Source organism: Arachis ipaensis, chromosome B2 (genome assembly GCF_059453495.1).
Source record: "Arachis ipaensis isolate K30076 ecotype BB chromosome B2, ASM5945349v1, whole genome shotgun sequence".
Classification (NCBI taxonomy): Eukaryota; Viridiplantae; Streptophyta; class Magnoliopsida; order Fabales; family Fabaceae; genus Arachis; species Arachis ipaensis.
In genome coordinates, this window is record NC_142437.1 from 7,182,071 (window position 1) to 7,207,331 (window position 25,261).

At 36.0% G+C, this 25,261-nt stretch overlaps 3 protein-coding genes across 3 annotated transcripts; 2 read left to right on the forward strand and 1 right to left on the reverse strand.

Annotated features, from left to right (window-relative positions):
* Positions 1–581: 581 nt before the first annotated feature.
* Positions 582–4,211, reverse strand: LOC107624732 (transcription factor-like protein). The gene is made up of 4 exons (XM_016327168.3): positions 3,840–4,211; positions 2,928–3,469; positions 1,701–2,612; positions 582–1,161 (listed from the first exon to the last, which is right to left on the reverse strand). The coding sequence occupies exons 1-4, from the start codon at positions 4,209–4,211 to the stop codon at positions 861–863; spliced, it is 2,127 nt and encodes a 708-aa protein (XP_016182654.2). The 3' UTR covers positions 582–860.
* An 11,821-nt stretch (positions 4,212–16,032) lies between these two features.
* On the forward strand, positions 16,033–18,365 carry LOC148572935 (uncharacterized). Its single transcript, XM_088505580.1, has 2 exons — positions 16,033–16,636; positions 16,717–18,365. Exons 1-2 carry the CDS (start codon positions 16,033–16,035, stop codon positions 18,363–18,365), a joined length of 2,253 nt encoding a protein of 750 aa, XP_088361706.1.
* A 4,657-nt stretch (positions 18,366–23,022) lies between these two features.
* Positions 23,023–24,437, forward strand: LOC148572936 (uncharacterized). Its single transcript, XM_088505581.1, has 2 exons — positions 23,023–23,205; positions 23,382–24,437. The coding sequence occupies exons 1-2, from the start codon at positions 23,023–23,025 to the stop codon at positions 24,435–24,437; spliced, it is 1,239 nt and encodes a 412-aa protein (XP_088361707.1).
* Positions 24,438–25,261: the final 824 nt, after the last annotated feature.

Sequence of the window (25,261 nt, forward strand, 5' to 3'; positions counted from 1 at the left end):
TTGGAAAATACTGTGGACAAAAGAAATATTCAAATACAATGTATACGATAAAAGATGATTGACATAACTGATAAAAAATGACTTAAAATTTTATAAGAAATTAAATTCAATTTTCACTAATAATATAACTACTATTTAACAAGTGATTCGTAAATACTTTTCTAAATGTCTAAAATATAAAAAGACATGTTTTAACTTTAATAAAATGGTTGGTATAAAACTAATTGCTGGCATGATAGAGTTTACTAGAATATTTGTGCAACAAATACTTATTTAGAAGATCTTGTGCTATTAAATAGGCATAGAGTATAAAAGATCATTATAATCTAAAGTATAGCAGCATATCTGCAATACTAATGCTTCCACATGTCTCTCATTATGAGCAAGTTCTTTTTGAAAATTTGATGCAATTTTCTTGATGAAAAGATACTAGCACCATAACTAGTTACATTTTGATAATGATGCTGCTACTACAATTTTATTGATAATATTTCTTTACTACTATGCCAAATGTAAAATCACCATTAGATCATTCATGATGAGATAAAGGAAGTGTGTGATATTTGATCTAGGAGTAAAAGTTATCAGAGTTGAACTCTTGTAATAATATAGGAAGATTCTATGATAGTATTGAAAGGTTTACATCAAAAGCATTTCAAAAAATTCATAATGAAAATAGTACAAAATTTGATATCAATATCCCTAAAATTAGACACCACAAAGTATGTCAAAATTTATAGACCTCTATGAGTATCAAGCTCCCTAAGTAATCTCTCTATACATGAAGAACATCTCATCATAGTTCAACACTCCCCCAAAGAAGGCTTTTAGAGCAACAAGGTTGAGTTGCATCCAAAAGTTCATTGATTTTCTTGCCCTTGATGATCATTGTGCTGGTTATCACCATCATGTTCGGGTTCCGGTCCACCATCCTCATAAGTAACCCATGGTAGCATTGACTCAAACAAGACAGCCAATGCATTCCGATTTGCGACCGGCCGAGGCGCATGGCCATTGCCTTGCAAATTAGCAAATTGGTTCTCATCCTGTATTGGACCCCCCTCCCTCATCATCCTTGGACCACCAATGAAATGTTGCAGATTCTCTTGCGGAATGGACGCAACCGAGTCCGAGAAATCAGATACCAACAGATGTCCATACCTAACAAACATACAAAATGAGTGTGATTATTTAAAAGACCAACCTACCATGATGAACTGCATCCTAAGTTTCATGTCGAATAGGATTAATCATGCTACTTTCTTTTGCTTTCAATTATATGGTAAACAGATGAACAAGCTTCAAACATGTTGATTCCTTGTAACCTCATCAAACAATTATCTATCAAGTATATGGATTATCAGCAGTTCAGCACCAATGTTACTAATGCCGAGCAACATGCATTTCTTTGTGTCTGATACTCGACCTCTTGCGCATTCCCTAATTCTATATCATGTGCATCTTACAAGGTTCTCTTATAGCACAAAAAGAATAAAACTTGTAGCTCAGATATATCAACAGGCCTGCCCAATGCTTTATGAGTTACATTAGTTAACCACCACTTACTCATCCCAAAATCCAAATAGAATCAATTGTGTACCAAGATTAGAATACTAGATATCCCTACAAACAGGTTCACAATGGTTTGCAAAACATCATACCATAAAATATAAACAAAATAGATAGAAAGAAACACATACTCGTTTTTCTCGGATGAGAAAGCTTCTTTTCTGACACAAGCCCAATCCTTAACTTCACTTTGATTATTTTCTATGGTCTTAACCACTTGTAGTGCAGCATCACTTAACAATTTTTGTAGATCAGGAAGCCTCCAAATAAGATAATTTCTCTCAACATAAATATTAATTAAGTGGTCTTGAGATTGAATGCCTGTTTGATCTGATCGGAAAAACGTATGCTTGAGAATATCTGTCCAAATGCGATCTTTCAAGGGTACTTTGGCGACGAGCTTCTTTATGACCGAAGGGTGGAGCATCAATGCTTGTTTCATGAGATCAGATGAAGACGACTTCTCAGAATCTACACTAGCATCATTGGAGGCAGCCTCGCGCTCAAGGTAAAACCGACAAATGGCAAGGGAAAAAGAGATATTTGGAAACAACCAAATGGAGTTATCACTTTTGTAATCTTCAGAAAATTTTTCCAGCCATGCATACTCCTCGGCCCTTAAAGCAAAGTAGTCGATGCAGAAAATAGCCCCCATTGGATCATCAGAATCCAGAGAAAGCAACAATTTACAGACCTCTAAAGCAGATCTATGGCAACCACGCCTGTCCAAATTTTTCATGTGAGTGAAAAGAGCTGTGAACATGGGCTTGTTAGTGTCATGACCAAACTTCAGTTGGCAATTACCCTGCAATGGAGTGAACATGGGATGCCATGCACATTCAAGGGCATATAGACACTTGGCAATAGCATCTGCAGACATCTGTTGCTCTCCCACTACCTTGAAATACTCTGCCATTGTTAGAAGCGAATCTAGATGATATGGATGGTACAACAATACACTAGCTAGAGCATTTAAGTCATTTATTGCTTTGGAAGCTTCAAATGCACCTTGAGCTTGGGAGTAGGAAGACGAGTGTACATATCTACATAATAGGAACAAACAATGAGGGGAAATTACCAGTAGTTAAATAAGATTACGATAACCATAAACATCAAAATAGGATATGAGGATGCAAAGTACAATATTTATATTCAGTTCTTAACTCATTTGGGTTCTCACTGTGGAAACTGTTTAAGAATCACTAGTTAAATACATAAAAAGAATTTGAATATCAGATACCATAAGTAAGTCTACCCTTCAACACATCCAGATACACACAATCACACACAAGGCGAGTGGAGTAAAGAGAAAGCATATTAGAACATGTTCTCAATCAATTAAATAAAATTATCCTTACTTAAAGTAGTTATATCCGTTCTTTGTTTCGAGAAATTCCATGGAGAAAGAACCATCCCACCGGGGCCAATGGCCTGCTGGAGTGACCAGAACAGTCTTTCTAAGATTGTAGTGTCCACGCCTAACTCCACGCATCTGCCTAGAACTGCTAGCTTGAATATTACTACTACTGCTACTCTCGAATGATTTCACAACCTTAGATCCAAATATTCTTTTCAGCTCATTTTCGGCATTCAAATACTTAGGATCCACCTGTAATACGGAAATCGCATTCTGTTTGAAAGACTTATTTTGTTCCTTGGCATTCACTGCTTTAGCTTTGGTAGAGACATTCTGCTCACTCGAAGAGTTGACATCCAGTGACAAATTTTCCAAAATCAAGTCCAATTCCTTTTCGGCTCCTCCTTTATTGGCAACAGAACTATCCTTGTTTTTCTTCTTCTTCTTTTTCTTTGATTTTGATGAGGTATCTTTCTTCGAAGATGACTCTTCTTTATTATCATATCTCACCACAGTTTCATTGGTGGATTGTAACTCATCTCCCTGTATTCGAAATAGCAAAATTATCAATCAAAACCTAAAGATTAGAAGCTAACAAGTGCAATTAACATACTCATTAGACCCTACTCCCCTACATTCCTCTTCATAAGGAAGAATCCAAACATTACTTTAATTTCAAACACTCTGTGATTTAGTATCACATCTTCAATCAAAATCATATTGCACTTACACTATAACTTAAAACCAAGTCCTCCAATATATACATAATGTGTTTCTAACCAATTTCCAAGCACAAAAGACGAGCTAGAATCATATACTTTTTGCATGAATTCAGAGAGCTTATGAGGTTATTCCAATCCAAAAAGGGGTTAAAAATATTCTCGAAATGAAATTGAAGGGGGAAATTAAAAACCTGGTCTTGTTCTTCGGCGGGGTCAGAATCTTGGTCATTGAGAAGGTCGAAAGGGTTAATTGAAGAACGATTCGCAGAATGATCATCGTTTTGTTCATCCTCTTCGTCTTCGTCGTCTTCTTGGGGTTTGAGGTGAATCTCTTCTTGTTGGGGAAGATGGAGTTGCTGATTCAGAACCTTCTTCACCAATCGATGCGACATCGTTTTTAACCCTTCAATCAGCTGAACCAACCAACCCCCTAACACTGCCCACAAAGAGAAAATGAAAATTTCTTCTTCAAATTCAATCACAATAATTATAAGAAGAAGAAAGAAGAAGAACCTCGGAGAAAAGAACAAGCTTTTTTTTTTTTGTGAAGAAAGAAAGAACATTTTTATTCCCTTTTTTTTGTTTTTTGGGCTGGATTTTCTGTTTTTGATTAATAAACGTTTGCTATTGGGCTATATATTGTTGGGCCTAAAGTCCACATTAGTATAAATGGGCCTTCAAAAAGGCCACTTTTATAAAAATAAACTGAAATCAACATAAGTTGGTCAACTTCAATAGTTCATTCATCTCCTAAAATAAGTGTCAAGGTTTCAAATCTCATCTTATGTATATAGAATCTTGTTGGCTAATGAAAAACCCTTAAATTAAACTCCAATTTGCAAAGGATTATTCCTTGACATTTTAAAATAAAGTTCAAATATATGATGAATTAGTTATTGACTTATTACTACAAATAAAATTCTAAATACAGACATTTGCATCCAAAATTTTTTTTTTCATAAAGTTCCTCAATCTAACAGCTTAAGAACTAATCCGTCGTGAATTGGAGTTTTATATGCAAAATATTCTTTGTGGACCGACCGATAAGCCTCCCAGTGCACCCGCAGACCTATATAAGGGGATTTCGAACTAAGCCAATGAAGACTAATCTAAACATGTGGAGGGCTAGCTCTCCTGCCTTTAAGTAAACTAGTACTCTCACTTCAAATTTTGGCATATGGAATAGAGTCTATAGTACTGGTTGGTTCTATTAGTTCAAGCATTTTAAATAACTCCTAAATTTAGGCAATAAACGTCGATAATTCAATCAACCTTTAAGGATATCCAAAAGTACAAATAAGGTATATAAAGATTTACCATAAGTTAATGAGTTAAAGGTAGGATTCGAATTTCGATACTTATTTAAATAAACAAGTAAGTTAACTACTTGATCAACCTAAATTAATTAAACATTTGACTTAATTTCATTGTTCTAAGTTAGGCCTTGTTAATACTTGATAGGTTTACTCTAACTTTAAAAATATTCTCTCCCTGAATAAGTGAAAGACTAATCTCACAAGAAATACTTAAACTTTAAGAATTAGGTTGAGCCATAACTCATAAGCACCTTACTTTATACTATATCATATGAATATGATTCTTTTTGGATTTATTATTTACTATTGTATGCCAAAAGAAAGTGTAATCTTGGGAAGCCTAACATTCCAAATCAACATGACAAACTTGACTACTAGAATTGAAATTCTTGATGAACTCCATAAATATTCTGATTTATCAATCTTATCAACTTTTTTCAATGTGGATTTATTACTTAAAAAAGTTATATATATAAGTATATAACTCAAATACACTTTATGTTGACCGTCCTTTGTTCCACGTGAAAACTGAGAGTTTGAAGCATTCAATGAAGCCAATTCTGCCGTTATTCCATTTTTGTCCTCATATTTTTGTCGACACTACTTGTTTTTATTTGTTAGATTAATAGGCACTAATTCGCTCGAAAATCTACATGGTAAATTAATATGGTAACTTTTTAGTCGCATAACCAATAATTTTGAGTTCAAATATTGAAAGAAGAAAGAGTTAAAAACTCAAACAAATCCTTAAAGGCTTAAATTCTCTTTATATATATATATGAAGTCAACAAAAGAAACCGTGGAATAGACAATTGTATATAGTTACATTTTTTTAAACCTGCCTTAAATAGGAATGTTGAGGAAATTGGTCTGCCATTTCTGTAACACTATTGACAGTTGACAATAACAAATACAATCTAATAAATAAAAATGATAAAAATAAAAAAGTTTTCAATTTTTGAACTTTTATTTTTGTATATTAAATTATGAATGAATTCTTTAAAGATGACCTAAACTATGTGTTATATGTTGCTGTGTGTTTTTACAAAACGTTAGTGACATTTTGTCTTTATATAATTAAAATAATATTTTTTTGGGTTAAATACAATTTTAGTGTCTAAGATATAGGCTGAAAACTTTTTTCGTCCTCAACCTTTTCTTGCATACAAAATCGTCTCTAAAGTTTAACTTAATTTTAAAATCGTCTTTTTTACCAAAATTTTAATTTTTATTACAAATTATCTCTAACCAAAAAATTATAAATTATATATATATATATAAAAAAAATAGAACGAATGAGAGGGAAGAAGGGGGGATCACGCGAGGGGGGAGGGAAGAAGAAGGGGGAATGGAAGAAGACGGGAAAGGGGGAACGGTGCCAGCAAGGCTTGGAGCTTCCGTTGCCGTCGGGAATCAGAATCAGAGGGAGAGAGAGCTCCCGAGGGGGAGAGGAGACGCGAGCCTTGTCGCCGTGAAATAGCTTGTGAAGAGAGAGAAAACGCACGGCCGGCCAGGGAGAGGAAGAAGGGTGCCTCGTCGCCGTCACTGCCACTGGTGCTTCTGGTCTTCGCCGTCGCTTCACGTCCTCGCCCTGCTCTTCGTCGCTGGTGCTCGTCCTGCTCCTCGCCGCCGGTGCTTTTAGGGTCCTGTTTTTGATTCATTCTGCTTCTACTTTTAATTTTTCTACTTCTGATTTAATCTTCTACTTCTGATTTTGATTCTGATTCTAATTTTATTGTTCTTGTGCTTCTGATTGTGATTCTAATTTCATTATTCTTATGCTTCTGATTATGTTTCTTTGATCTTATTGTTATTGCGCTTTTGATTTCATTGTTCTTCTGTTTTTTTTATTTTGTTCTTTTGATTTTTTGTGTGTTCTGGTTTCTTTGATCTTTCGGTGCTTTACCAGTAGAAAAAATAAGTTGCAATGCACAGTATCACATTTCTCTGAACTTTGTATATCTAAGAAAACAAAATCAATTCTCTGAGCTTTATATTTCTGATTTTATTTTTTATGTTTATTACATTGATTTTGCTTCTGATTTTATTGTTGTTATTGTTGGTGCTATGATGAAAAAGAAGAAGAAGAAGAGGAAGAAGAGATGCTGCTGTGATGGAGAGGAAAGAAAAAAAAGAATAGAAATTGGGTATTTTGGTGAAGAAGGAGAAGGGTATTTTGATCCGAACGACGGTTTTAAAACTAAGTTAAACTTTAGGGATGATTTTGTGTGGAAAAAAAAGTTGGAGACGAAAAAAATTTTCGAACTATACCTTAGAGACTAAAATCCTACTTAACTCTATTTATTTATAAAACGTCAGTGATTTTTGTTTTTTGATAATTTAAAAAAATATTTTTTTACACCTATTATTATAACAATATAAAACATTAAAATAATCAAATATTTTTACACTTATTATTTTAAATTTATTTTTAATTTTTATGTATTACCATCATATTTAACATCGAGCTTTTTCGATGGTAACTAATTGCTAACAACCTTTTGCATTGAGATGTTCTCGTCGAAATTATTGTAAAAAAAAATCAATAATAAACGCAAATCTTCATCATTTTTAACATCAATTATTGTCGGCAAAATTTTTTAACAAAAAAAATTTAATAATAAATTCGACAGTATTTATTGAAATTATCGATTTTACTTATAAAATTTGACGGTAATTAATAATTTTTTAGTGGAAAAAAAGAAAATAGACAAAAAATATAAATTGATGTGATATTTTATTAGAATTGTAGAAGGCAAATGATATTACAAGTAAGGCATACCCTTGTATAAACTATTTATAGTAGTTAATATTTTTTGGGGGTAATTATAGAGCTAAGTAGTTATTTTTTTTATTTAAATAAGTTAAACAAAAAATAAGAAAGAAAACAAAAATCATGAACATTGGCAGTCCCACTAGTTAAGTAGTTTTTTTTTTTTTTTTTATACCGAAGATAGGAAAATTTGAACCCGCCACCTCTTAGATAAGTATTAGAAAATTATGTTATTTGAGCTATAACTTATTGACCCACTAGGTAAGTAGTTAATATAACTACTACTAAGTAATTCATTTCTAACTACTTAAATAACATATAAATGTCTCTAAACATTAATCAAATTTCTAATATTTATTTAGATAGGTAGATTACAAGTTATATATATATATATAAATAATAGGCGTGGATTGTTAGTGTAGTGCTGCTCATTCTCTAGAAGCTGCATGAGCCAGCTCAACTAGAGTTTGTTACAGCGGTTAGTTTTTCAACTAACTTGCAGCTTCACACCTACACACACTTTGCACTTCATTTAACTGATATAAAAATTGGCTAACCAATTTTATATCAATTACGTTTTGTAATCATAATGCAGTACCTTTTTTTTCTCTCCCTTGCTTTCTATTCATCTTGTCCAATTGACCTCTTTATTATGTGATCCTTTACTCTGCTGCTAGCTACTGATACCTTACATGGTATCAGAGCACAAAATTTATTTTGAGTGTCAATTTCAGGGTGCACAATGGCATTAGAAATTGCATCAATGGAGTCATCAGGAATCACAATTGCATTATTAGAGTGCACAATTGCATTGTTTTTAGACACAGTTACTGGAGAAAGAAAACCAAGATGGGAATGCACACAATAACTGACACTGCAATCACTAATTGTATCTTTAATTGTACTGTATTTATTACTGTCAATTGATTTTACACAAAAACCACTAATTTTACAATCACCAATTTCACTATGCACACCGCTGGTGCACTTATTGCTACTACTGCACTTATTGCTATCTGGCTTTTCATTTTCTGGAGTTTTTATTTCTACTCCTTTTTGTTGATTTTTATTTTTTGTTTTTGCAAGGTTTGTGTATAAACTCTTTTTTCTGCTCAAGTAAATGTACTTGAGCTTTATCAGACAGATGGATTTTCAGAATAAAGAAAACTCCTGATGACACAATCCAAAAATACAAGGCAAGACTTGTAGCCAAAGGCTTCCACCAACGCCAAGGGATTGACTATCACCAAATCTTCAGTCCTATAGTGCGATCTGCTACAGTTCGAGTCATGCTCAGTATGGCTCTCGCCAAAGGATGGAAGATTCATCAATTTAATTTCAACAATGCGTTTCTCAATGGGGATCCTCATGAGACTATTTGCATGCAACAATCAGAAGGGTTCAAGGCCCTAAACTCCTTCCATGTCTGCAAGCTCCAAAGGTCTCTCTATGGACTCAAACAAGCTCGTAGATCCTGGTTCACAAAGCTCAGCTCTACACTTTCAAAATTCAGCTTCACAAACACACAATCATATGTCTCCCTGTTCACAAAGTTCACCTCATCTTCAGCCACATACATCCTGGTGTATGTAGATGACATCCTTATTACTGGTGACTCTGAATCTGAAATTGAGGCACTAATGACTAAACTTTACAGTACCTTTGCCTTAAAAGAACTGGGTGAAATGAACTACTTCCTTGACATTGAGGTTGTAAAAACCCCTAATGACACAGTAACTCTCAAACAAACAAAGTACATTAAGGACCTTTTAAAAGTGGCAGAAATGACTTAGGCAAAACCTATTCCTACCCCATGACCTCCTCCCTAAAACTGTTTGCCTTTGGAGATGGCTCTTTCAGCAATCTCACTCTATTCAGGTCCATAGTGAAGGTCTGCAATATGCCACAATCACAAGGCCTGAAATCTCCTTCTCAGTAAACAAAGTAGCTCAGTTCCTTCACAATCCTCTTGAGTTCCACTGGAAAGCTGTAAAAAGAATTCTCAGGTACTTGGCAGGCACCACAAAGTCTGGTCTCAGGTTCAGCAAATTCACCAACTTCAAGATCTATGGCTTTTGTGACTCTGATTAAGCCAGTGATATTGATGATTGCAAGTTAACCAATGGGTATGGCATTTACTTTGGCTCAAATTTGGTCTCCTGGGCCAGCAGAAAGCAAACAGCAGTATCGAAGAGCAGCACTGAAGCTGAGTTTCGGGGAATTGCAGATGCCGTAACTGAAATTATCTGGTTTCAAAACCTTCTCAGTGAAATCAGAATTTTGTGCTCAACAAAACCTGTGATATACTACGACAATCGAAGTGCAGTCCTGCTCTCTGCCAACCCAATTTTGCACAACAAATCCAAGCATTTTGCCCTCAACCAGTCCTTTATTCGAGACTATGTAACCAAAAAAGAAATATTTGTTCAATATATCCCAACTCAAGACCAACTGGCTGACACCCTAACTAAACCTCTCTCAGCTACAACCTTTGTCAAATTCAAAAACCTGCTCAGAGTCTTCACTGCAGCTTCATCATAGGCCCTTCTGTTTTGAGGGGGTATGTTAGTGTAGTAGGCCCTTCGTTTAAGGGGGCATGTTAGTGTAATGCTGCTCACTCTGTAGAAATTGCATGAGCCAGCTCAGCTAGAGTTTGTTATAGCTGTTAGTTTTTCAACTAACTTGCACCTTCACATCTATACACACTTTGTATTTTATCTAACTGATATAAGAATTGACTAACTAATTTTGTATCAATCACGTTTTGTAATCACAATGCAGTATCTTTTTCCTCTTTCTTATTCTCTGTTCATCTTGTCTAATTGACCTCTTTATTATGTGATCTTTTACTTTGCTGTTAGCTACTGATACCTTACATAGATTTGTAAGGAATAATCAAATAAAAATAAAGTAATAAAGATATGATGAGTTATATATATTTATGGATTATTAATTTATTGGAAAATTATCCAGTGTTCCCGCGTACGGATTTGGAACTCTAATGTTCTGCGTACGAATAAGTTTCCCACTTAAGGTTTGTCGTTTTCCAAGGTTAGAATAGACGAAAATGACCCATCTTAATAATGTGTTTCTCGAAAATGACCAACTTAAATAGGTAATGGATGAAGCTTGCCATAAGATTTATGCATGAAGTCAGCCGGCTTCGACCTTGGCTGACAGTATTTTAAATTGGAATACACAAATAATAATGAAAGAAGCTACACAGAGGCAGGCATGGATCCGGCAACAAGTATGAGGGAACATTTGCCCCACTGTATATATTTTTTTTAAATAAATAGTTATTTATAATATATTTTTATTTTAAATTTTAAATGATTCCACTATAAATAAATTAAATTCAATTGGTCAAAATCTGTAATTTACTTTTTTTTAATTATTTTAATTATTATTTAACCTAATCAAATTTAGTTATTGGGTCATCATTTTTTTTTATTTTCTTAAATTTTTTTTATTTTTATATTTTCAACATTTTTTTTCTATTCTTTATCTAATAGTCATCTTTTTTTATCAAAAGATAAATTTTAAATTCTTCATGTTTTTTATATAACTCTCTATGACTCTATGTATCTTTCAATTTTATTGTTTTTTTTATCTTATTAAAATTTTCAATTACAAATTTTAATTCAAACAATTATAATTTAGATATTAATCTAATATTTTATTTTTTTCATGATTTTATATATTTTATTTTATTCTCAATTTATTCATCTTTATTACTTGTTTTATATCTTTTGTTCTATTATATGTACTTATATTGCATATAAAATTTTAAAATAAATTGATTAATTTACTAATTTAGAATATATCTTTTATTTTTAGAAATAGTAATAAAAAATGGATTAATCTCTACATACAAGTGTTTTGTATTTACAAGCTTTACAAGTCTGAACGAAATCTACTCATTAAACGCGCTGCTTGTTACGTGCCTTTCTAACAGAATTTTAAATCAATTCAAATCAATTAACGCACAAATATATAACTTCCATATTTCAAAAGATTTTGTTTCTTTTTTCGAGTTTTTTGCCAAATTTATTGGATCTCCTTCATGCGTTTTCTCTTTGCTTTGTTTTTTTCGATTTTTATGGTTTTTGAAATCAAGCTTTGAAATCATTTTGAAGATAATAGAACTTCCGAAATACACCCAAACGATTACATAAATACACCCAAACGATTACAGAAATACACCCAAACAATTACAGAAATACACCCAAATGGTTACAGAAAGGATTACAGAAATACACCCAAACGATTACAGAAATACACCCAAAGGATTACAGAAGTACACCCAAACGATTTAAGAAATATACCCAAAACAGGGGAGACAGAAACGATTTAAGAAATACACCCAAAACAGGGGAGACAGTATATTTCTTCTTGAAATCTTTTAATGTTTTGCTGGTTAAGGATGAGGCACATGGCAAAGACAATCTAGAAGAAAAACCTAGAAGAACAGTACCTTGAATAATGTTTCTTTCTTTTTTCTGGTAATTTTTTGTAATGTCCCAAGCTTCTTTTTTTCTATTATTACTATCCTACCCTTTAATTTTATCAAAATTCCTACATTACCCTTATTCCTCCTACCCAACCGTAACCCTAAATTACTAAACAACTTCCACTCTTCCTCATCAACCACAACTCCCTTCTTTTCAAAACTCACACCATACATAAATACACCTACGCAGAAAAAAAAAGAGAGAACGGTAGAAGGGGCTGCTGCCTCCACGCCTCGCCGCCGAAGTTCTGCTGCTGCCAAGTCGCCATCGACGTCAACCCTAGAGAAAGAGGGAGTCTGCGAGTTGAAGAAAGCTGGAGGAGTGTCGCTGCCATTAGCATTTTGCGGTGCCGCCATCATGGTCGCCGAGAAGGAGGAGGACCCGCGAGGAAGAGGGACGCGGTCAGTCTCATCGTCATCAGATCCGTCTTTGCCGATGGAGACCCCATCGCCAAGCTGCTGCACCGCCGCTGCCACTGTTGGGTTTCCGGGAAGAGGAGCTCTAGCGGGAGAGAGAGAACGAGAGAGTTCGCAGAAAGAGAAACATCACCATACACGAACAGAGGGGGAAGGAGGAACTCACCGGAGGAGAAGGAGACTCGTCGCCATGCCTCTAGTCGCCAGGAACGGCGGTACTGTCACCGGAAAACACGCCGGAGCTTCCAAACTCACCGGCAACACTACCTTGCCACTGTTCTGGTCTAGCTTCTTCCCTTAGTCTGTCCTGTTTTCACCTTATCTCTGCCACTAATTCATTTTTCTACCTTGTCCTTATTTTGATTTATTTTTGTCTTTGTTCTGTTTTGGATCTTCCAGAATTTTATCTGCCTTTGTCTCTGTATTCGATTTGAAATGACTACCTGGTGTTGTGGTCATTGTCGCTGTCGTGAGACGCACTCTGGGTTTGGTCTCTTCGGTCTGTTAGGACCATGCTGTGAGTAGGCTTTACATTTATAACCGTTAAACTTTTGGTTTATGCTATTATGAGTTTTTAATTATATTTATAAAACTATTATTGAAGAACTTTGATTTGATTATAATACTTGATTTATTATAGCTGAATAATTCTTCTTATGAAATTCATATATTAGGAATTTTAGATGAGACTATATATATGTTTGATAAAACTTTATATTATTTTAGAATATTGATTTTATTTGCATATATGCTTTTGAAGTATTAAAGTATTTGTTGGCACTCACTTAGAAATTATGAAATATGGTTCTATGATTGAAAAAGTATGATGTGAAAATATTTCTGATAAGAAAGTATTATCTGATTGATTTGATTCGATACCTTATATATTTGAGAGATTAAAGATTTATTGTATTTGAAACTATATGTTTTGAATTGGTTTGAGAGGCTCGTATTAGAAAACCGTAGTTAACGGCGGTTATGACATTAACTTAGATGCATCTGACTCAGACTCCAGCTAGCAGGGGTGTTGCTAGCCTAACGTGTAGGCCACACGTTAGATCTGTTATTCTGTTAGGACACACAAGAGGAAAGGGCTACCCATAGAGGTGGAGCCACCCATGTGTGGACTTTTGATTTGATTTCTGTATGAGAACTCCCTTATTGATTCACTTATTATTATTAACTATTATTTTCTAATTAAAGTTACTTTGATAATAATGTTTATATGGTCTCATGTCGATTATAAATGTATTGTCTAGTCACTGAGTTGTAAAACTCATCCTTTTTTTTTTAAATATTTTTCAGGAACAAATACTTGACTATGTGAGACTTTTTATTCAAGAGTAATAATCTGCAGCGAGTACGTATTCTTTGTCGAGTTCGTAGATGTATATGCTCCATATGTCACAGGTAGGATCCAACCATTTGTAATTATTTTATTTTTGTTAAAAATATATATAAGTATTTATTTTAGAATTTGTAAAATATTTATAACTTTCTTATTCAACTTATAATTGAGTCGGTTTAGGCTTGCTAAGGGACTATTTTCCTGAGCGCCGGTCATGGCTCATTTTGGGCTGTGACATTTTTTATGTAGATTTGTATCTTTTCTTCTTGATTTCTTCTACTCTTTGTGAGGAATTGGAACGTTTCTGCAGAATCGTAGTAGTTTGTTTTGAATGTCCCTTGAATCTTGATGGTTTGCATATTGATTGAGGAAGAAGAGGAAGGGCGCGTGTTTTTTTCTTGATGGTTTGCGTTTTGATTGAGGAAGAAGACGAAGAGTGAACGTGTTGTTGAAGGAGCGCGTGTTTTTTTCTTGGATTTGGAGCAACTTGTATAACTTGTAAGCTAAAAAGGCTTGTATGTGTAGCAGACCTCTAAAAAAATATTTAAGTTACAATACATAATTAACAGATACATAAAATCTTTCATCTAATATTATATCAAAATTAAATTATTTAAAAATTAAATAACAAATTTAATTATTTAAAAAAATTGTAAATTATATTTTTATTATTTTATATAAACACGCTTTTTATATACAAATTTAATTTTTTTAGTATTTATATATAATTCTAGTTTCAAATTATAAATACTAATGTATTATTAGCCACTAATATACTAATTGATTCAGTCTTTTATCCTTAGCCGCTACGTTACTCCCACTCACGTCCTCATTAAACAAAACTACGCTTATTTTTAACTATATATCTTTGAATTTGAATTTGAATTTGAATTTGAATTTGAATTTTAATTTTAATTATATTGCCATCTAAAAAAAAATTAGTTCAGATCTTTAAAATAAATGCAATACCAACAATTAAAATTCACATGTATATAATTACAAAATCTCAACTTAATTTAATCTAATACAAATAACAGTATTTATATTATTCTATTCTTTATATATGATGTTCATGTATTTACACACTCAAAATTCTAGTACAACTTATAATTAAATAGCTTATTTTTATTAAACATTGGATTTTTAATTATCGAATAATCATGAAATATATGCTTTAAAGCTGAATTAAGTACTTATTATTCGTCCCACTACAATAATACGAGTACGTTACTTTTATTCGATTAAATTATATCGTTAATTTAAATTATTTTAATTTACATATTTAATATAAATTTTCGTACCTTTCATGTTTTAAATTATATGCATAAAAAAATTTAAAAAAATAAAAACCAAACTAATACAATATCGTCGTGTTAAACAATTTTTCATATATCTTCAATAATTTTAAAATTTTAAAAAGTTATTTGTTATATTTTTTACCAAATCATATATTCAATTAACCTAACGAGTAAAATAACTGGCCACTACCATTTGGGGCTCATTAATTTTAATATGGAAAATATTATGGTGTAAACCCTGAAAATGGAACAATTGGGTGTATAACACAAAGATGGACGTGTCAGATGGAGCCACAACACGCAGGGGGCGTGTTGAAGGAACCACGTGGGGGGCGTGGAGGCTACGTGGGTTGATCAGTTTGGGCCAACATGGCAGCACGCGAGGGGCGTGCTTAGTCAGCACGCAGGGGGCGTGCTGACGTGGCGATCACTCGTTGGCGCACCAGGGGAAGCACGCAGAGGGCGTGCTGAGTCAGCACGCGGGGGGCGTGCTGACGTGACGATCAATGGTTGGCGGACTCGGGGAATCACGTGGGGGGCGTGTTGACGTGGCGAGCATGCATTGGTCCAAGTATGCACCACGTGGGGGGCGTGCTGAGTCAGCACGTGGGGCACGTATTAAGTTCACCTCTCTATATAAGGCAGAGCTCGGTGGTAGTTTGCATAGTGAAAAAGATTTGAGTGTGTTTTGAGTGTTCTTTGAAGATATTGTTAGTGTAATGGAGGGAACCGCAAATTTGGTGGTGTATCGCAACGGTGAAATAATACATAATACTCATGAGGGAGTGAAGTTTGTGTCCCAGAATCCGTTTTCGTTTGTGGTTCCATGCACGATGACGTTAATGGAGCTGCAGAACGGCCTCTGTCAAAGCATGGAAAACGGTACATTAATGAGAGTGAGCAGAATTCTTTATCGAAATCTGATTGTAGTTTTTGGTGGTCTAATACAGTTTGATGTCCTGCCGATTACTGATGAAGCGAGTATGCAGAATATGTTTCAAATTCATCGGCAGACTCAGATGCGACACCCACAGATTGAGTTGTACGTTGAGTTTGAAACTGTGGAGGTTCAAAACGATATAGACATACATGACGATAGAGCTGCAGTGTACGAAGGAATGAATAGTGACAGCGAAGAGGACTTCGAAGCCACTTATGAGGCCGGCGACGAAGATGAGGATGGTGATGTGGGAGTTGAGGCAGCAGCAGAGAATGTAGTGGTTCATCCGTCTAGCAGTCAACCGATGGACGTTCCACCTTTTATGCGTGAGTTGGATCTCGAGGCCATGCATGCCCCCGAGTTTCCGGAATATGCAAACATAGGTACGTGTTGCAAAGATAATAAGTTTTTGTTAGTTTAAACATTGGCTTTAGTAATAAATGATGATTTTGACTTTCTGTAGACGTTGTTGATCCTGAGGACGGAGAGTTCCGGATTGGAATGGAATACAGTAGTAGAAAGTCAGTCGTCGCAGCAATTAGAAATTTCACTATATCTAAAGGAGTTGACTATGAGGTGTATGAGTCTGAGTCACAGACGTTCTATGCAAAATGCAAGATGTACGGGCGTGGATGCGACTGGCTTATCCGAGCCAGCTTGATACGGAAAAAAGGCTGTTGGGAGATACGCAGATACAACGGTAGGCACACGTGCACGATCGGAACGATTTCACAAGATCATTCCAAGTTGGACTCAGATACAGTTGCTGAGGCTATAAGGCCATTGGTCGAGACGGACCCGACCATCAAGGTGAAATCTATAATTGCAGAAGTCCAGTCGAGGTTCAACTATACCATCAGTTACCGAAAGGCATGGTTGGCGAAGCAGAAGTCAATAGCCAACATTTTCGGTGGTTGGGAGGATTCTTACCAAGCCTTGCCATGGTGGCTCTCGATCATGGTGCAGAAGATGCCTGGTTCAGTTGTCCAAATAGAAACACGACCATTGTACAATGGGAATGAGGAGGCACAAGGTGTAAAAATACTGCATCGTGTATTTTGGAGTTTCAATCCATGCATTAGGGCATTCAGGCATTGCAAGCCCCTGGTTCAGGTAGACGGCACACACCTATACGGAAAATACAAAGGTACACTTCTAGTCGCTGTAGCACAAGATGGGAACCAGAACATTGTGCCTATCGCCTTTGCCTTAGTGGAAGGGGAGACAGCTGATGCGTGGCACTTCTTTCTCAGGAATCTGCGAACGTATGTTGTTAGAAAAGACGGGGTGGGTATGATCTCAGACCGGCATGAGTCAATACGGGCAGCAGTTAATCGTTCCGGTGGTGACTGGCAACCTCCAAGAGCATGGTGGTTGTTTTGTATAAGACACATCGGCAGTAACTTCCTAAGGGCATTTAAAGTTCCTCACTTGCAGAAGCTTGTTGTCAACATCGGGTATTCAAGAACGGTGGAGGAGTACAATATCAATTATAAGAGGTTGGAAGAGCGAGGCGAGGCATATGCCAGGTGGTGCGATGCCATCGGGCTCAGACATTGGGTATTGGCATTCGACGAGGGACATCGATGGGGCCATATGACAACGAACCTTGTGGAGTGCATTAACTCAGTGTTGAAGGGTGCCCGTAATCTACCTGTGTTGGCGCTGGTCCGAGCAACATATTATAGGTTAAATGAACTCTTTACGCGGAAAAGTGCCGAGACTCATGAACGCAAGCGTGCTGGATATACGTACTCCGCATTTGCGCAACAGCGGATAGAAGCAAGTATGCAACAGGCTGGGAATATAGTTGTGCACCGCTTTGATAGACGAAATGAAGTGTTTGAGGTGCGCGAAATGAATACTGGAAAGGTGTTAGTTGTTGATCTTGCGCGACGGACGTGTGGCTGTGGACACTTTCAGGTTGAACGAATACCATGTCGCCATGTTATTGCTTGTTGTGCTAACCAGCGTCTCGATTGGCAGTTGTACGTGCATGAGGTGTACAAGATGACGGAAGTTCGTAAGGTTTATAGATTTGAGTTCACACCATTGGGAGATCCCGAGACATGGCCTGCTTATGAGGGACCGAAAGGAACAGAAAATCCTTAACTATTTACCTCCTGCATGTAGTCTATATCATGCCTGAATGTCTCTACGGTCTTGGATAACCATGCTGTGGTCCGTTCCGAATGACTCCACCTGACACATTATTAATTTAAATAACTCACCAAAACTAAATCATGCATCATGAATATAACACAGGACTAAAATAAGACTTATTACCTCCTGGCAACTGGTATCTCGGCCGGTGGAAGGGTTTGTCTCGGTACGGGAGCAAGACACGGCATTCGCTCCCATGCCCAAACAAACAACAGATTCAGAGGGCCATCCATCTCCTTTGTATCATATCGTGATGCACGGCATAGTGCTCTGTAAAGATGCGCGAGACATGCTGCCCCCCAACTATAAGTATGGATCTGCTCGAAATCGCGAAGCAGTGGTAGATATTTCGCATGGGTATATGCGGTCGACTTGTCCGTGAATAGAGTCGACCCTAGCAAACAGAAAATATGGCATCTGACGTATCTCCTGATGGACTCCTCAGTGTCCAACGGCTCTGCGTCTCTGATACGTCGAACCCAACCCAGCTTTATATAGGACTTCACATTATGACTGACTGATGGCTGACGACCGAATATCGCTATGCCTTGACTTTGAACGAAGTCGCTACTACTATATGTCCATCCACTGACAGGCTTTCCATCAATGGGTAGGCCGAATATATGAGCGACATCTTCTAATGTCACCGTAACCTCACCGATCGGCAATACAAAACTGTGCGTTTCAGGCCTCCACCTTTCAACCAGAGCAGCTAGCATGGGGTGAAATCCTCTTATGATTCCAATTCTGGACACGTGGAAGAATCCCGTGGCGCGTAAGTAGTTCTCCACCATCGGATTCCACGTCTGTGGCGGATCCAGTTTACGTACCAACAAATTCCTGTTAGGCTGCATCAACAAAGATATATGTTACATTAATTAAATAATAATCCTTATATAAATTAATTAATAAACATTAACATATTTATACAATAACAATATTTAATAATATTTATCTATTACATATTATTATTTAATAATCTTTATTTATTTTATCAAATTATTTATTTTTTTATTTTTTAGTAAATATAATATAATATAATATAATATAATATAATATAATATTTTTCTACGTATTATTATAATTATATTTAATAATTATTTATTTTTTCAGTTTTTTAATTATAATATAATATACTATTTTAATAACAACATATTATAATATACTATTTTATAATATATTATTTTTGCTTACTCATACGCAACATATACTTTTTTACACAGTAACAATATTTTTTTTTTATTGTTCAACTAATAACAACAATTATAACAAATTATATTATACATCTTATTATTATTATTATCAACGTTTATTTTATAATAAAAATTATTGTTTTATTCTAAAAACATTTATAAATTACACAATAATATTCAAATTACAAAATATATATGCATAAAAAAATAGAAGAACATAAACAATAAATTAAACTTTAAATACAGCAAAATAAATAAATTTATCCACTTACATAAATAGGATGATCCAAATAGTTGACAATATGTTCTTCAGGCGCCAAATAATTACGTACCATTTTTTTTTAATCTTTAAAACTAATATATTTTTTCCTTCAGAGCTACAATAACACAAACACACACTGACTTCCTTTTTTTCCTTCTCTCTTAACGTGGCTTGCCTTCCTTTTTTTCCTTCTCTCTTAACTTGGCTTCACCTCAGTAGGAGGAGAAGAACAAAGACTCCATTGCTGCAATGCCATTCTTCATCACCATACACATATATATATATGAAGCTTAAACTGGCGCTGGTTCCTGGGGTGGGGGGCTGTTCCCTGCATGCAGGCAGGGCTGGCAACACGCCCCCCGCGTGGTGCTTTATGCAGCCTCGGAACTCCGCGCAACCCTGTGCGCGTCACGGTCTTCCATGAACCACGCCCCCTGCGTGGTGAGTCAGCGATCGTACCACGCCCCCTGCGTGGTGAGTCACCACGCTCCCGGCGTGTTGCTGGCGTGCTGCCACCTCGCTTTCCTGCGCAGTCACCACGCCCCCGGCGTGTTGAAGGTGAGCTCCACCCATCGGTAATTCCCCTAATTGGGCAATATCCAGCAAATACACCCACCTGCAGTCCATAAAGAAAATAATTTGTGACCATTTGGCTCGGCTTACCCTCGACTATAGCTTCAGGATACTCCTCCTCTACCAATGCAGTTTTCAATAATATTGGACAAATTTGGCATTCTCTATCAATATGTACAGCAGAATTTTTGCACCAGTTGCTAGCCCATCTTGCACTTTCTTTCTATGTTTTCCACAAAAAAAAGCAACCCTTCAATCAACGCCAATCAAATATTTTAAATTAAATCTGTAAGGCCATAAAGCTTGTAACACTGCTGTTCTGTGAAAGTACACTGTCACACCTGAACACCTTCCTAATTTATTATGTCAAGTGACTTGAGAATCACAATCAAACAAACGTAGCCGCTACGAAATCCATTCATGATTGTTGATTAGAGCACTTCTTATGTCTAATGAGTCTCTTTTATTTTGTTTTTGTTTTTTCTTTTTTTAATTCATTGAGCAAATTTAACAAGCTAATTACAATGATTATATTTATTATTGTCTTTGATATATGTGAACGACTGTTGCTAATTACATATTCTTGTTGGCATTATATTGTTAAATTAAAAGCATCACAATAATTTTCTTGCTAATTATGGATTACGTTACTAGTTAAGCAGGAGATAATTAATTAATACTAAACTCTATGTCTAACTATTGAATAATTCTCCATAAAATGTTATTCTGATATAATTTTTTTTTAAATGATCAAACTATTAAATAACTCTTCATTCATAAAATGTTGTTTAAAATTTAAAACAATAATAATTTTCGTAAAATAAACAATCATCAATGGGGTAATTTATTATGTCATTTGGAAAACAAAATTGTATAATAATATATAGAATTATTTGAGTGATGAATCAAATTATTATGAGAGTAAAAACTTTCTTAGCAGCTGCACTTAGCTCCGGATTTTATTGCTTAAGTAGAAGAGTAAATGTGAAATCATTTAAATTTATTTAATTAGCTTTAATATAATTTGATGATGACTTTTTGTTGTTGAATGGACTAAAGTTGCATGGTTATTAATTTTTTTTTGGGGTAAAAAATTATTATCAAAATTTAAATGATTAAGTAAATTATTTATTATTATTGTAATAATAAGGATAAAGTATATTTTCTCCTGTTGAAATTTGTTAAAAGTTTTAAGCTGAATGCTATGCTGTTTAAGATGTGGTGTTTATTTACTAAAAAAAGTTAAAAATTAATATTTAATTTAAAAGATATAAAAATAAATAATTTTTAAAAATTCAAAACTTACTACAAAAAGAAATACAAAATTTAGGCACCAAATCATAGACACCATAGAATTGGCCAAGTTTTAATAATACCTCTAAATTTTATTAGATAAAAGATACTTTTTGTTCTTGAAATTTGGTAGAAGTTTTAAAAATACCCATAAGTTTTATTTTGTTTCAATTTTTTCCCATAAATTTTCGATTTGCATCAAATAAATCCTCGACGGTTAAATTTTCAAAAAATTTAAGATCAATCTAACAATAATGCATAAAAATTATGCTTGATTTACTTGTGTTGAGGGTTGTTCTTATGAAATTGTTGTTGAATTAGTCTTAAATTTTTTGAAAAATTAGACGTCAGGGTATATTTGATGCAAATCGAAAACTTTTGGGACAAAATTGAAACAAAATAAAATTTAGGGGTATATTTGAAACTTTTGTCAAACTTCAAAAACAAAAAAGTATACTTTATCCAATTTTATTTTATTTCAATTTTGTTCCAAAAATTTTCAATTTACATCAAATATACTCCTGACAACTAATTTTTCAAAAAAATTAGTACCAAATTAGCAACAATTTCAAAAGAATAAATTTTAATACAAACAATTCAGACATAATTATTAGGGCAAATGACTTGATTAAACCCAATGGATTCCAATATGTCCTGAATGTCCCAAACCAAAAAATGCAACGTTAAAGTCCCAAACCACATTTCTATATAAATCGAATTGAGTAAATTCGATTAGCGTAACACGTAGTAAATCAAATCCAATTGATTCGATTTAGGTGAAAAACGTAGTTTAACTACAATCGAATCAAATCAATTCGATTTGACGTTCTCCTACTAAATCGAAACAAATGGGCTCGATTTACAAATGAACTTAAATCGAATGCAATAGATTCGATTTATAAATGAACGTAAATCAAATCAATTAAATTCGATTTACACATGCACCAACGTTAGGGTAAATCGACACTAAATGTTTCGATTTACAAAGCAATGAGGTATATAAAAATGAGCTCATACACAAAATTTCGTAGAAGAGTGAGATTCACAATGGCTAGTGATGAGAGTTTTATAGCTCTTGTGCACTATAGAGGGTCAATTAAGAAGAAAACGCGATCAGGAATTAAGTTTACTGACAAGGACCCGCTGAGTATTTTTCTCAAACCTTCGACTAGTTTCGATGAGTTTAAGAATACTATACTCCGAAGACTAGGACTGCATGGCGTGAAACGGGTGGAGAAGTTATTCTATAGAATTCTGATTTCCGTGTTACGCGATGATGTAAAGTATGATTCATTTCGTTATTAGCAATGACGAAGATATTCAGGTGCTGTTTCATTGTCACCGTCAGTTTCCTGAGGTGAGGACTCCAGAGTTGTTGGCGAAGCTTGTGGATGTGGCATCTAGTTTTGGAGGTTCGAATAGGAATATGCACTCCACAGGACATCTAGCCAACTCTAGTGCCATGCCTGTTAGATCCTCGCAGCAGTGCCAGTGATTGCACCCAAGCCAGATTTAGTAACTTCACCATCCTTTGCCGTTAATCTGAATCGCAGTTGTGATGCATTAGTTGGTGAGGCTGGACCGTTGGTAGAGGGTGCTTTCGCGGTGCCCAGTTCTCCTCCGTTTGTTCTAGTTTTCTGAGAGGTTGGAGCACCCGATGGGGTTGAGGATGCATTGCATGATGATGATGATGATGATGTGGAGCCCGCAACGATTGCTGATGATAGTGACAAGGAGACACCACGGACGACTCCACCTGTGGGTAGGGGAGCATCTAGTTCAGGTACTAATCAGTACCCCCCGCACTTCTCTGCTCTGGACTTAGATGCCATGGCACCTCAGGAGGATCCCTCTGTACCTGTTGGCTTCGGGGCAAGAGACACGCAAAATGCAGGAGGTGTAGCTGAATTTCAGGTCGGTCAGCAGTTTCAGGATAAAGAGGAAGTCGTGCTTAGCGTGAAGACCTATAGCATTCGCCACGGGGTTGAGTACAAGGTATTGGAATCGGATCACCGCAAGTACTATGGCAAGTGTAAGGAGTTCGGGAGCGGGTGCGTATGGCTCATCCGGATCAGCCTCTGCCAGTGCAAAGGGATTTGGGAGGTTAAACGGTACAATGGTCCTCATACTTGTCTAGCCACATCGATCTTTAGTGACCACAGAAAGCTTGATTATCATGTCATATCGGCCTTTATTATGCCCATGATCAGAGCTAATGCTGCCACGTCGATTAAGGTACTGCAGAATGCCACAGAAGCACACTTCGGCTTCAGACTGATGTACAGGAGGGTTTGGATGGCCAAACAGAAGGCCGTATCACAAATTTATGGAGACTGGGAAGATTCGTATAATGAGTTGCCACGATGGGTATTGGGCTTGCAGATCACTATGATAGATAGTGTAGCTGTGTTGAGGACGAGTCCTGTTCGAGTTGGTGGGCAACTGGATGAATCTATAGCTTCTTTCCATCGCTTGTTTTGGAAATTCCCTCCCTGTGTTGAGGCATTTCGACATTGCAAGCTGTTGGTCAGTGTGGACAGCACACACCTGTATGGCAAATACGGTGATACACTGCTTATCGCGATTGCACGTCCTCTGACTCCACGTAAGCCACGACCCCTCGCCTCCATCACATCAATGGCCTCCTCCAGCCAAATCCGCTCACGCTGGCTAGATCGTGTCCCAAACGCTGCCTCCTAGCAACCCTACGGTTGTTCGGAACATCAGGCAGCTGGTCCATGTCCAGGACTCGTCCGGGACCTCGATCAATCGCCTTAGCTGGTATTGTAGCTGCCCTAGGGTCACCTAGGATGAGCTCAGGCGATAAAAACCTCCTGCCGTGCTGATACCACCAGTCAAGGTACTCATGAGAAGGTCCAGGATCAGGTACGATGTCAAACTGTAGCATGTGCCGCGCCCTGTTGGCCCAATGAATGTGCCAACTCTATAGTGTCAACGGAAACCAATGATCTCCACCTCTCCCATCCTTTGACATTAGAAAATCTATGTTCAGGGAAGCACGTGGCCTACCCTGAACCCCACCAAACTGAGGGAGCACCTGATCTACCGGATGCCACTCAATGACAGCGAAATAGATCAACGTTGTCGCAGCCCTCCACAGAGTCATATGGCGTGGCTCCAATATCTCGGGGTGTACCACCTGCACGACCTCCGCCAGGCTATATGGCATCCATAGAAACTGCGCATACAAGTTCATATTGTTAGTCAACATAAACTAATAAAGATGCAAATACAACATGAACATGGAAATACTCACATCCCCCGGCTGGAGTAAATCAATCCTCAATCTCCAATTCGTGACACGAGGCCCCTTGTCACTCAAGCTCGGCTGATAACCTCCCCATCTGATAACCACAACATTTAGTTAACAATAATTTTAACTGCTAAAAAATGAAAAATAGTTCGCATCGCTAAAGGGAGACTACCTCGACGTCAACAGCTAATGAAAAACATCAAATCCGTCCGGCCGGAATCCAGAAAACCTCCAAAAGATCCATGACTGG

What these genes read in the sequence shown, in the direction of transcription:
- LOC107624732 (XM_016327168.3), bottom strand. Translation starts at nt 4,211, where the DNA reads ATGTTCTTTCTTTCTTCACAAAAAAAAAAAAGCTTGTTCTTTTCTCCG. An exon ending in CCGCCGAAGAACAAGACCAG is followed by an intron (nt 3,470 to 3,839) that starts GTTTTTAATTTC and finishes TTTCGAATACAG; the next exon opens with GGAGATGAGTTACAATCCAC. An exon ending in AACGGATATAACTACTTTAA is followed by an intron (nt 2,613 to 2,927) that starts GTAAGGATAATT and finishes CCTATTATGTAG; the next exon opens with ATATGTACACTCGTCTTCCT.
- LOC148572936 (XM_088505581.1), top strand. Translation starts at nt 23,023, where the DNA reads ATGATTCATTTCGTTATTAGCAATGACGAAGATATTCAGGTGCTGTTT. An exon ending in CCAACTCTAGTGCCATGCCT is followed by an intron (nt 23,206 to 23,381) that starts GTTAGATCCTCG and finishes GTTTTCTGAGAG; the next exon opens with GTTGGAGCACCCGATGGGGT.
- LOC148572935 (XM_088505580.1), top strand. Translation starts at nt 16,033, where the DNA reads ATGGAGGGAACCGCAAATTTGGTGGTGTATCGCAACGGTGAAATAATA. An exon ending in TCCGGAATATGCAAACATAG is followed by an intron (nt 16,637 to 16,716) that starts GTACGTGTTGCA and finishes GACTTTCTGTAG; the next exon opens with ACGTTGTTGATCCTGAGGAC.